Source organism: Anas acuta, chromosome 1, assembly GCF_963932015.1.
Source record: "Anas acuta chromosome 1, bAnaAcu1.1, whole genome shotgun sequence".
Classification (NCBI taxonomy): Eukaryota; Metazoa; Chordata; class Aves; order Anseriformes; family Anatidae; genus Anas; species Anas acuta.
In genome coordinates, this window is record NC_088979.1 from 191025828 (window position 1) to 191037982 (window position 12155).

The 12155-nt window shown below is 38.4% G+C and overlaps 1 protein-coding gene across 18 annotated transcripts in view; it reads left to right on the forward strand.

The window, feature by feature from the left end:
* Nucleotides 1-12155, forward strand: part of SRPK2 (SRSF protein kinase 2) — a 149586-nt gene that overhangs the window by 101034 nt on the left and 36397 nt on the right. For all 18 annotated transcript variants that reach the window (XM_068669823.1, XM_068669832.1, XM_068669830.1 and 15 more), the window contains 4 exons: nucleotides 4292-4443; nucleotides 10909-11017; nucleotides 11516-11603; nucleotides 11839-11926. In XM_068669823.1, the coding sequence (XP_068525924.1) occupies nucleotides 4292-4443; nucleotides 10909-11017; nucleotides 11516-11603; nucleotides 11839-11926 (437 nt within the window). The remainder of the gene's footprint in view (nucleotides 1-4291; nucleotides 4444-10908; nucleotides 11018-11515; nucleotides 11604-11838; nucleotides 11927-12155) is intronic.

Genomic DNA, 12155 nt, shown 5'->3' on the forward strand with positions numbered 1-12155 from the left:
GAGGTGAAATGGCCGCTGCAGGTCAGGCCTGAGGTGCAGACGCCTCAGGAGGAGCACAGGGCCGGGCCCCGATGTGCTGAACACTCTCCAAAATCCATCCATCTCGGGCTTCCCAAGTCAAAGGTGGCTTTGTTTGAGCCATCAGGAGATCTTTCTTCCAGGAGTTTTACTGATCCCTACTTGGGCCTAGGTAAGCTTCTCTCACCCATGCTGTCCGGGGAAAAAAGTGGCTTTAGCTTTTCATGCCGCGTCACAGAAGTAAATTTTTTTTTTTAATTCAGTGTTTCTTCCAAACTTGGCTCCATTTGTGTGGGGTGAGGCAGTGAACAGTCATTTCCTATTCACTTTCTCTGTTCTTCTCAAGATTTTATAGAGCTCTGCTGTCTGTTTTCCTGACTGAAGAGCTCTGGTATGTTCATATGCTTCCCATATGGAAGGCATTTCGCGTTTTTAATCACCCTCGCTGCTCTTGTTTTACCTTTTCTGAAATAGAGGAATAGCAAAACAACCCACCACAACAAAGCTGGACGCCTCTTACTGAACTTGTCATGGTACAATTTTCTCAACATCTCCAGGTTTTAATGTTACGCTGATTGCTTTTACTGTTGGCTGCTCCCCCGCTGGACCATGGAGCAACGTGGCCATGAGGGAGGAGTAAAATTCAGATGTCAGTAATTTTGTGGTTCTTGAAGAGGGCAACTGCTTTGCTATGAGACCCCACTTATTATTTTGGCATATATTCATTTGTGTTCATTCTGGAGGAGAAATGCTTCAGCTTTTCTTTTGTCTTTTATGAAGCATTCCCTATAAAAGGAGTTTAAGAATAAGATTTCATTGTATTTTGATCAGCCTGTGCTGTGTTTAGAAATGAGTAAATAAAAGATAAAAACATCCTGCGTAGTGTTTGTTAATTGTTTGTATTGCTTATTTTAATATGATTGTAAGGTTTGTCATTGTAGCCTGTGGAGACGGTCAGTTCTCTGCATACCCGCTGTCAGAATATTGTGAGTCTAGAAATAGTGTGTCATCTTCTTTTAATTAAGTGTTTATGCTCGGATGGTGATGAATAACCTAGTAGTGGTAGACCACAGAGTACCAAGTGATTACTGCAGAAAGAAGAAAAATAGATTTAGGGTATGCCTCTGCATGGGTGTGTTACATAATGCACGTCATTGCGTACAGCATGGTGGGGTATTAGGAAGAGAAATAATTTGAAATAAGGCAGCTGTTGCATAGCTTATGTTATGACAGTTTCGGACAATGATGTTTCTGAAAAGGAAATGGAGGTTAGCGTGTTTATTACAGCTTTCCTAATGTCTCAATTGTTCATGTCAAAGATGTTTTAAAGTCCATTTCAATGAGAAATCAGTTCACATTTAAACAAGTTGCAGTTCTGTACTAAAAAAAAATCCACAGTGTAAGCTGAATGAATTGTGTATTTGTCATACATCACGAAGGAAGATATCTAAATCTAAACTAAAAAGGAGTAAATTTAGATTAGACATAAGGAAGAAGCTCTTTCCCATGAGGGTGCTGAGGCCCTGGCACAGGCTGCCCAGAGAAGCTGTGGCTGCCCCATCCCTGGAGGTGCTCAAGGCCAGGCTGGATGGGGCTTTGGGCAACCTGGGCTGGTGGGAGGTGTCCCTGCCCATGGCAGGGGGCTGGAACTGGTTGGGCTTTAAGGTCCCTTCCAACCCAAACCATTTCATGTTTCTGTGGTTGTTGGAACATTGACAGTATCTTACATTTCCAATTCAATAACAGGGCTATTAAGAAACAGCAAAACTGGAGTTCTCTCCCAGCCTGATGTCATAACTCACTATTGTCAAGTTGTGTATTGGCAGAAGAGCAAGCATCGGCGATGCTAGCCTGAGCTACTGAACTTGTAGGCAGAATTTAAGCAGCCAAGTCAAACGCTGAAGGCTTGATCTTTGCGTACAGCTCAGAAGCGTAACAGTGAACAAAACCAAACAACAATGTCCCTTGCAGAGAATCCTAAACTAAAGCAAACAGATGGCAAAAGAAGTCAGTAATGCAGAATTAGCAGGCAGGCTGGTGTAACGTAGCGGCATTTCTTTCCCTCACCCTTCTCCACATCGTAACATTCAATTGCTTCCAAAGGTGCAAGCAAAGCTAAAAGAGCAAATCAAAGATCTTCTCAGTTTAATTCAGTGTTACTGGCAGATAAAATCATAAATCACCCCAGGAGGAAACAAAGTCCCCCTTCCTTCCTGATGTCTGCAAAGGAGAATAAGAAAATGCTTCTGAATGCCAGGGTACTGAATGCAGCAAGGATTGTAGACAGGAAAAAATAACCCTTTGCAAACCAAAATCAAATATAGTAGCTTGAGAAAGACTCAGAAGAAGCTCAGTTTTGTTAACCAATTTCCCTAGAAATAAATTCCTTCTTCTGGTCTCTTGGAGGGAGATTCTTGGTATTCCTTGACAGTTATTTCAAAGTGAGTGACAAAGTGTGTGAATCTCAATTCCAGAAATGCTTCCAATTCTCTTTAAAACATTATTTTTATCATGTGAAGAAATAGATCTAGTAGTTGTTTGCTTAAAAGACAAAATCAGCACAACTCTGATGGATTTTTGAAATGACCTGTACCACATTGCTCTAAGCTACTGGATTTTTTGCCACGTTTGTATCATTTTATGTGACCAAAATAATGAAATTGAAACGTGGTCAGAACGAGGCAGAATGATTGTAGTTTGCTCGACATAACCTAAGCCATTGTATTCCAATAATGAACTAGTTCCAAACATCCTTTTAAAATCTGACCATTTACTGAAATCGTGGAGGAATGATATTTTGTGAAAGAAGTATCAGGCAGATAAATTTGGTATGCGTTCAACTTCCAGTAATGTCCTTTAAAGCAAAGGCATAATAGCAGCTGCTGTGCAGGCGGAGCATCTTGCCAGTGGAATTTATTTCTGACCAACTGTGTACTTGTCTACTCCACATGCTGTCTTTCTTGAACAATTGCAGCGTATAAAAAAGAAAAAAAAAAGGGGGGGGTGATGAGAAGGATGAATATAGGAGCAGTATAAACATAAATATAGTTTTTATTCATGATCAATGAAGCATTTGTATCTGAGTTTTGGGAGATGAAATACTAACAAGTTGCAGTATTTTTTCAGCTGTGGCTATTTGAATGATAAAATGCTGTTAATATGGTACTTTTGAGACAGCTTAGATCTGAAGTAGATACACATGCAAATTATAGCCGCTTTTGGTGGCACACATGCTTTAAGTTATTTTGCAAGTGCATTTTGCAAGTATATCATTTTACGAATACATATTTTTTTATTTGTATGAAATATGAATACAAAAAATAACAGCATAAACCTGTTTGGAGGTTTTCTTGGTTTTTACACAAACAGATATGCTTCAACCCTGGATTTCATTTTTTTATGTGTACTGAAAACGCTCCGAATTTCAAAATGTCAGTAATTTGTAGGTGTTTAGAAATACCAACTATATAATCTTTCTCATAAAAAGCTGTAGAACACTTTCAGTAACAAAATATTTCGTTTTCATGGTGGTTTTATTTATTTATTTATTTTTGTTTTGTTTTGTTTTCTGAACTGAAGAAGCAAGATAGAGATACCATCTCTTGCTTGGTGGTGGCTTTTTTGTTGTTTTTCAATCACTGCATGTTCAGGAGTGCTGTGTGTGTGCTCATGGGCTAACCAGGGAGATTAATTTCTCTCTCTTTCTTACTAATAGCTGTTTTCAGTATCTTGCGTGCTGATACATTTTTCCATAGTCCCGGTAGCAGCTACAGATGAGAAGTGTTTTAAGTCATCTGCTTTGTGCTGGCGTCACTAGAAGATTGCTTCTTGCTGGGTATTAATGAGATCTTTCTTCATTCAGCTAGCGGGCGAGAGCTTTTGAATGACTTGATTACCTTGATGTCTTCTGAAAAACATTTCTTCTCGGTTATGCTGAAGAACACGGGTCTAACACCTCAATTACGCCTCATAACACCTCATAACACCTCAATTGCTCGGCAGGGATTGAAAAAGCCAGTCCATATCTGATTATGTACTTCCTGTATCTTTTGCAAGCTGTTCCAGTGAACGAGTCCAAATTCACTTGAAACTTGCTTTTGGCCCGGTGAGGTGCATCTCTGTCCGTGCCTCCCTGGGGCATCGCAAGGCAATAGAAAAGATAAGGAGAGATGTGCTTCACTCACATTTCCCAAAGCATCTTTCCTCCCCTCTCAACAATCGGATTTCCGCTGACCGAGCTCTTCATTAAGTGTCCTCTCTCTTTCATCTCCAGGCCAGAGCCTCAGCAGAAAGCCCCCTCTGCACCTCCACCACCACCGCCGCCCCCGCCACCACCCCTGCCGGAGCCCGCCCCGCCAGAGCCAGAGGAGGAGATCCTAGGGTCCGACGATGAGGAGCAAGAGGATCCCGCAGATTACTGCAAAGGTGCGTGTGGTTCAGCAGTGTCCTTGCGGGTGAATGGCATCCTGTAAGTCTTCATCCAGGTTCTTGTGAGGTTTTTGAAGAACCAGTCCTTCATTATGGGGTTTGTTTATAAAAAAGTCATCAATGACTGTCTGTTTCAGGTCCAAATGTGCTACTGTCTTCAACTCAGCTCTCACTTACCTATAGCTTATGTATGCATTTTGCAATTAAAAGTGTACAAATATTATATGCCTATTTTTTCCCAGTTATAAGAATAAGAGAAGAAACTTTACTTAATACATAGTAGTTGTAAGAGAAACAAACATCCTAACCAAAGCAAACTCCCCCTCTATGCATTCTCAAATGCTTTTGTGCATTTGATGTCAACTAAATACATTTGGGTCTGTATCTTCTTTCTCCTTCTCATAGCTGCACAAGCCTATGATACATGCTTCTTTTTGTACATTGCCTTTCACAGACCTCAGCACTGTCTGAGGTTCCCTGCATCTTTATTTCAGTTTCTAAATTCCTTAGTTTTTGTTGTTCCTTACATTATTTTTACTACATTTTTTCATGAGAACAAGTGGCCACTTCTTTCATAAAAACACTTAACTGCAGTGCAACAGTGTCAATACTAAAGTTTGTTTCAATGTTACTCCTAATGTTTCAAGTCTATTCCCATTAGTGTGCACTGTACCTGCATGAAAAATCATAGATAACGTCTATCAGTTCAGGGGGTATGAATTTACTGTAGGAAACATCAAAGTTTTATCGTCTTGAATTGATTTTATTCTTATTTTCCATTTTTAGTACAGCCCCAGACCACTCCACCGTGCATACATTTACTATATCTGGTATTCCATGTTCCTCAAATCAGTAAATATTTTGTCAAATATGATGCTGTCTTAATCAGAAGTTTCTGTGTAAGCCAGCCACTGTGCTCTTTTAAGAATCCCTTTTCCCAGCCCTGGAATGAGTAGTTGTGTATTTTCAGATTTAACAAGCGGACATGACATTTTCATTTCAGTGTAAGAAGTTTTATTAATATGTGATATTTCAAATGTTGAAACGGCTTACAAATACCAGTGGTGAAAACCAAATGGTAAACTCAAACTAAACTTTACAGCCTGCAGCAGGGAAAAGAAAACCCATGGCTAAAGCATCTTTGTATTTTTTTTTATTCATTTTTAAAATTTTCTGTTGTTACACGCTAGTTTCTTAATATAACTCTTTTGGTATCTGTAACGTCTTCCATCGGTGAGTAAGGATGGATTTGCTGTTTAAACATCTGTTTACTTGTAAGCATCTGTATCTACTTGAGATTAAGCATTGCTAGGCCCCCACTTAATTCTTCCCTGAAGGAAGGGCTGCGTTTAATTTCAAACAATCCGTTGTTGTCTATGTTCCAGTATCTTTTGCAAAATGTCACCATCTGGAGTATCCAGATCATAAAAAATATAAATCTAAGTTTACAGCTTGCTTGTAAGTCACCTGTTTAAGTGGAGTCTGTGACTGTAATAGGTCATGAGTGAGATCTGTTTGCTTTTAAAATGAACTACATGTTACACTAATACTTGAAGTTTCTGGAAAAATTAAAGGCAACTTCTGTGTGCTGGAAGGTGGTTCTGTGTTCTTGAAATCTTCAATCTGTGAATTGATGGAAGTGTACTAAAAATTGGTTCGAGCTTTGGTTTGTTTGGATGTCATAATCATTTGTTTCTGTGAGAACAGTGCTTTTGTTGCTCCATTGCATGATTTGTCTATTTTTTAACCATAATTTCCTGTCAGAGTGATCAGTAAGCTTCCTTTTTTTTTTTTTTTTTTTTACTTGCTGTCGTTGAACTTGACAGGAAGGTCAGTGTTGTATATGCGTCTGAATCAAATGGCAAGGCTGGGAGGATCTGGAGCCATTTAGACTTCATATTCAGTCTGGGGAATGAATCAGTTATTTGGTAAAGAATTGCTGGGATGGTTTTGGATGTAATATTTCCAGATTTTTGGAGAGATGTTTTATTAGCTTGAATATGTTTTCCTGTTTTGGGATATCTTTGTGGAGCAGAAGATAAATATTTGGAGATTACCATGTTTTACTGGGGTGTCTCTTTTTTTCCTAATTTGATCTCCAAAGTGGCAATCCCTCAGGATTTTTGAGTAGGATTTAAAGCATATGTAGTCCATTCTCAGCCCCAGTCTGAAATTTCATAGGAGGGCAGTTTTGATGAGGGAGTATATAGTATATAAATATTTTTAACAAATATAGTGTTTTATCTATTAACTATATTTACCATTGCCTGTTACAGATGTTTTTTTAAGAATATGTTACTATGAGCTGGGCTCAAATCTTCACCACATTACATAGTGGCTAGTAAATAGTTGCCACTCGTAATAGTATTTTTAATCAGGAAATTGGATCAGTTTGAATTGACACCTGATACGAAGGAGAGCACCAACAGCCACTTGTGTAAAGGAGACCAACCTTTGTTCCCCTGGGCCTTCTTCCAGAGCCTGGTTAAATCTGTGAACTGACTTCTGTCGATGGCACTGAATTTTGATCAAATGCTTTTCAAATGTTTATTTGTTTAAGAAATGGAAATATCAAAACTCCAACTACATGATTTTTCAAGGGGTACTTAGACAATGAAGCTATTTTTTCTTCTTTTCTGAAATGCCTTGAAACACTTGGAGGTTTTTTTTTTCAAGAGTCTGTCATGTCATAGATGTAATTGGAATTCTTTGCTTCTCTGATCATCTTCTTTGCCCCCTGGAGATGTCTCCCATTCATCCAGTTCACAAAGGGAATAATTCCCTATACAAACATAGAACTAGCCAGCCACAATTACCAATACATTCAGGAGACATTTAGGAATAATGATCTCATTTTTTTCTGACCCTCTTTCTTGAGTGCTTGTAGCTAGCTAGCAGTGTGAGAGACTTTGTGTGTGTGCTGTAGTGAATAGCACAACAGACTTTTTGTTACGTTATCAGCACTACCACTTACACATTGTATATTTTCAAATACCAATATTGTGTTTCCAAGATTACATAATTTTTCTCAAAACTCTAATTTTGCATAGATACTTTCTTGTCGTTGCTATTTGGAAGCACCTTCTGTACCGTAAAGAACTTAAATAATTGCATTCATCATAGGATGACACTGATTTTTAAAATACATTTAACTGTGTTGTTGTGTACAACCTGTAAATGAATACCTTGCTGCCCTAGCAGCAGAAATAGGGAATAGCACCTACAGGAATAGTTATTGATTATTTCCAAAACTGCTCCTGCAGTTACTTAGGAGGGTAGAAAATACCTTGTGAAGTGTATATTTAGTCAGTGGATACACACATGTTGTAGTGTTGTAATTAGTTATGAGAGTGCTGTAGTGACCACAGTAACACAGCTTTTACATACATCGTGTCATTGTTCTTGCACTGCATAGATTTTACCTAAATAACTTGTCAGCTTGTTTATTGACTTGACTTCAGTGTCTTTGATTTCTTAGGGAGTAGGGAGTTCTCTTTCCTGTCTGTTCTGGGAAGAAAGTATCACAAGTTCTTGATTGTTTTTGACCCTTTGAAGCACAAATATACCAAAGGCTGTCTTCAGGCAGGCAGATTTGCAAGGCAGTTTTTAAACTACATTGTTTTTAGAAACACATATTTACCCATGCTTGAATTCTTCGTAGTTGAGAGTTAATGCTGTTACTATGTCCAAAAACAAACAAACAAAAAAGGCAAATATTTTGTTTAATGGGAAATAAAAAAAGACTTGACCGTTGTTCTATGTGTTTGAAGGCCCAGAGTTACACCCTTCTTGCAGTGCAAAAGGCTGCATAAGTTGTGTGTGATTTCAAACACTTCTGAAGCCATGTAACTGTGCTCAGGAACGATTTACTAGGACTAGGCATTTAAGAAGTTAGTAAAATGTTTCAGAAAATCTTTTATTGTTTAATTTAAAATCTGTTTCGCAAACCACAGATAGACGTTAAAGCGAGGTGTTCTTCTCAGCTTTTCTGACTGTATCTGCTTGCAAATGGAATAATGACTATACAGCTTCTTACATCTCACTGGTTTCTTGCAGCGATATATGCAGGACAAAAATAATAAGAAATGATACTGTGACACTGAAATTACTTTTGAAGCATTTTAAGCAATCCTTGCTGTCAGGTCAGCAGGCTTGATGTGCTTCACAAATGCAGGCCTGTTCAGTACCAGAAAGGTAGAATTGCTGTATTTGTTCCCTTCACCTTCCTCTCACATCTATGGCTTGATCATCCTGGGCAGAGTTTAACGGAAAGAATTTATCGAAGAATAGATTCTTTTTTGATTGTTTTAAAACAGTCAGTAACTGTTTCAGTATGATTACATTCATCCAGTTTTCTTAATATTTTCATCCTCAGCTGTTACTGTAGGGATGGTTAAATGCACAAATTAGTGCTTTAGGGTTTTTTATGGTTACTTCCTATCAGTATGAATTTGTATGTGTGACTTTATTCAGTGAATTTCTTGAATAATGTAAACATAGGAGACTTGGGTTTCAGTTGTACCCAGTACTGTTTCTTTTCCCTAACAAAGTGGAAAGCACAGTAGTCAACATTTACTCTAAATAAGCCTGGACATTCCATTTCCTGGGGCGTAAATCTGGGCTGGCATTCCAAAAATGATCTGCTTTTTTGTTTGAAAAGAGAGGAATTCCCACACGGGCACGCTGCACGTTCTTACTAAGTTGGCACAACCCGGCAGTGGAAACGAAGGTATTTGTTACATTGCTAGGTGAGTTGTTCTGGAAGCCTTTTGCAAACATTTCCTTCCTAAGGATAGCAGGGAGGTTTTCCCTGCATGTCACCATGCTGCCACTCGATCCAGACCGGCCCTGGCCCAAATTAGAGCTTGGCTGGGCTGCCCCCCAGGTGCTGTGGCCGTGCTTGAGGTGGTGCCAGCGGCGCGGAGGTGCCAGAGCCCGGCGGCTGGGCCGGGGCCAGGCGGGTCAGCTCTTGGCTGGTGCTCTGGGCAAGCTTTGCCAGCAGCCAATTCAGCCTGGAGATGCAACTCACTGAACAGATCCCATAGCTGTGTGTTTTAGAGTTTGTTTAGACATACTGACATTCAAATCAATATTTTATTTAAGCGTTATAGTTGTGTTAAATATGCAATCTTTACAGTTCTGTCATAAAATTCTAATAAATTTATTCATCTGCTCTGGAAATCCTTGCGACTAGCTCATAAATAAACTCCTGAACTTCTGTTAGGGCAAGAAAAAAATGTTATTAGCATAGAAAGGATATAAATATATCCGGATTTGTTGCTGCTGTTCCACAGATACGCAGCAGATAAGAGCCAACTCCCCGTTCTAAATCCAAGGAATTAAGTAATAAATTGGCATTGTTGTGTTAACTGGGCACCAGTTCTAACAAGATTTGCAGCGTATTTCAAAACAAATATAACAACCTAAAGGAAGTGTTCTTAAGATTTTCCAAATCTGAAGTGGAATAATCAGTAAGTGAGGGTTCTTCCAAAGGCCAGTTGGGCGTGACATGACGAAGGACCAGCAAGAGCCGAGGAGATAATCCCTTGACAGCTGACAGATGGGTGACATCCTGGAGAGCTGCAGGCTGCAGCTGTATTATTCCTTTGCATTTAGGCAAAATTGTGAATGTTTATTTAGTGTTTTAAGATCTGAATAATAATCTCATGTGATCACTCTCTTTCTGGCGTTTAAGAACACCTCTTAAAATACAAAGGAAATAAAAAGCTTCACGGTGGAGCAATAAACACCAACACTACTTCTTGCAACCTCTTCCCGCTGTGCTGAAACCTGAGCTCCAGCCTGCTCTCAGGTTGGCCTTTCTGCCAGTGGGGCTTTTGGGAAGGTGTGTGGGGGCACAAGTCAGGACTGCAGCAGGGAGAACAGGTAGGTAGCCTGCAGACATGGGTTCAAATGCAGCTCAGACAAAGCCTGTAGCTACCTGCTCCCTCTGCTTCCTCGCTATAAAACCCTCAGGCTTGGGAAAACGCGCTGCTGCCGTGGGTCAGGAGCCAAGCAGAACAGCATCGATAAATTTGACGTTCGTAATGTTTTCTCAGGAAGTATTTTATCGCTGCCTTTATTAGTAGAAAGCAAATGGGAATTAAAACGATCTCTGTTGAGAGTCTGCATTCATCCAAAAATATGTTGACTGGAGAAAATTCAAATATGATAAAGAAATAACGCAGATCTTTCCTGTACTCTGAACAGATGGCATTACCACAGATGAAAGCCGTAACAGAGAAGGACAGATAAACTCTACAGTACATACAGGGCATGAGTATTTTCTCTCCAGGCCAAGTAGGGCAGTATTTTTAACATTAGAGTAAATTTTTTTTAGACTTCCTATTTATAGTACAGGACAATTTGAAAGGGAAAATTTATACTACAGGAATTAATTGAACTGAAAAATACTGTTTGTTTTCTGAATATTCTTTTTTCTACTTTTTATTTTCATGAAAGGAGGCTATCATCCAGTGAAAATTGGTGATCTTTTCAATGGCCGATATCATGTTATTAGAAAGCTAGGATGGGGACACTTCTCCACAGTCTGGCTATGCTGGGATATGCAGTAAGTAAACTATTTATATCCATTTTTTATTCTGTTTACAGTAACTTTTATTTTGCATGCATGATAAAGCTATGTAAATTTGTGCTATCCTTTTCATAATGCAGAAAAACGTCTGCATTATTATTTTGCCTTTGGTTAAGTCCATCGTTTATAAAACCTCTCAGAATATGTGTAACTGTTTTCTTTGACAAATTAGCTTTGCTTATTGAATTTACATGTTGTCTTGAATGTGTGAGAGTAAGCTAATGTTTTTATTTCTGTTGTATCATTAATGAAAAAATATAGCTCTTCTAAAGACATTAGCGTGAAGGAGATAAAATATTCAATAAATGAGGTCGTTAACACAATGTTGTTAAAAGCTGCTTTTCAGTGCTTTATAGTTTTCTGCCAGAACGCATGAAATTATGAAATATTCTATTTAACATTTCCAAATTTTCAAAATGTGTCTATTTTAGCTCAGAGCATGTTTTGAAAGTGGTTTTATTTTTTATTTTCAAGGGGAAAAAGGTTTGTTGCAATGAAAGTTGTAAAAAGTGCCCAGCATTACACAGAGACAGCCTTGGATGAAATAAAGTTACTCAAATGTGTAAGTATCGCTCACTCAGTAGTGTTCAGTACTAACCATGATAGTAGTAACAAATTAAAAAAATGTAGTGGGATATTGTTTTTAAACTTTCTACATCTTTTTTTCTAAATAGCTAATTTATTATGTTACCATGATTTCTGAAGCTCCAAAACATCGTTTCATATTGAAAGCTAAATAATTAGTATTTTAATGTGAATTCTTTCCTAAAATATCAGTGTTTGCACTCTTGGTTTAGGTTCGTGAAAGTGACCCTAATGATCCCAACAAAGATATGGTTGTACAGCTAATTGATGACTTCAAAATTTCTGGAATGAACGGAATACGTATCCTTTTGAAAATGTTGCAACTTCATTAAAAATGATTTAATGAGATAAGTAATCTCTTAGTTCTGGATATTTTTAATTAGTCTTAGTTTAAAATTGTAGTGTAGAAACATCAGCATGTGTGCAGATGCAGAGTAGTCCAGTGTTTAGTGCACTCACTGGAGTAAAATAGCTTACATTTTTTAAATAATGCAAAATAATAAAAAAAAAAGAAAGACAATCCTGCCAT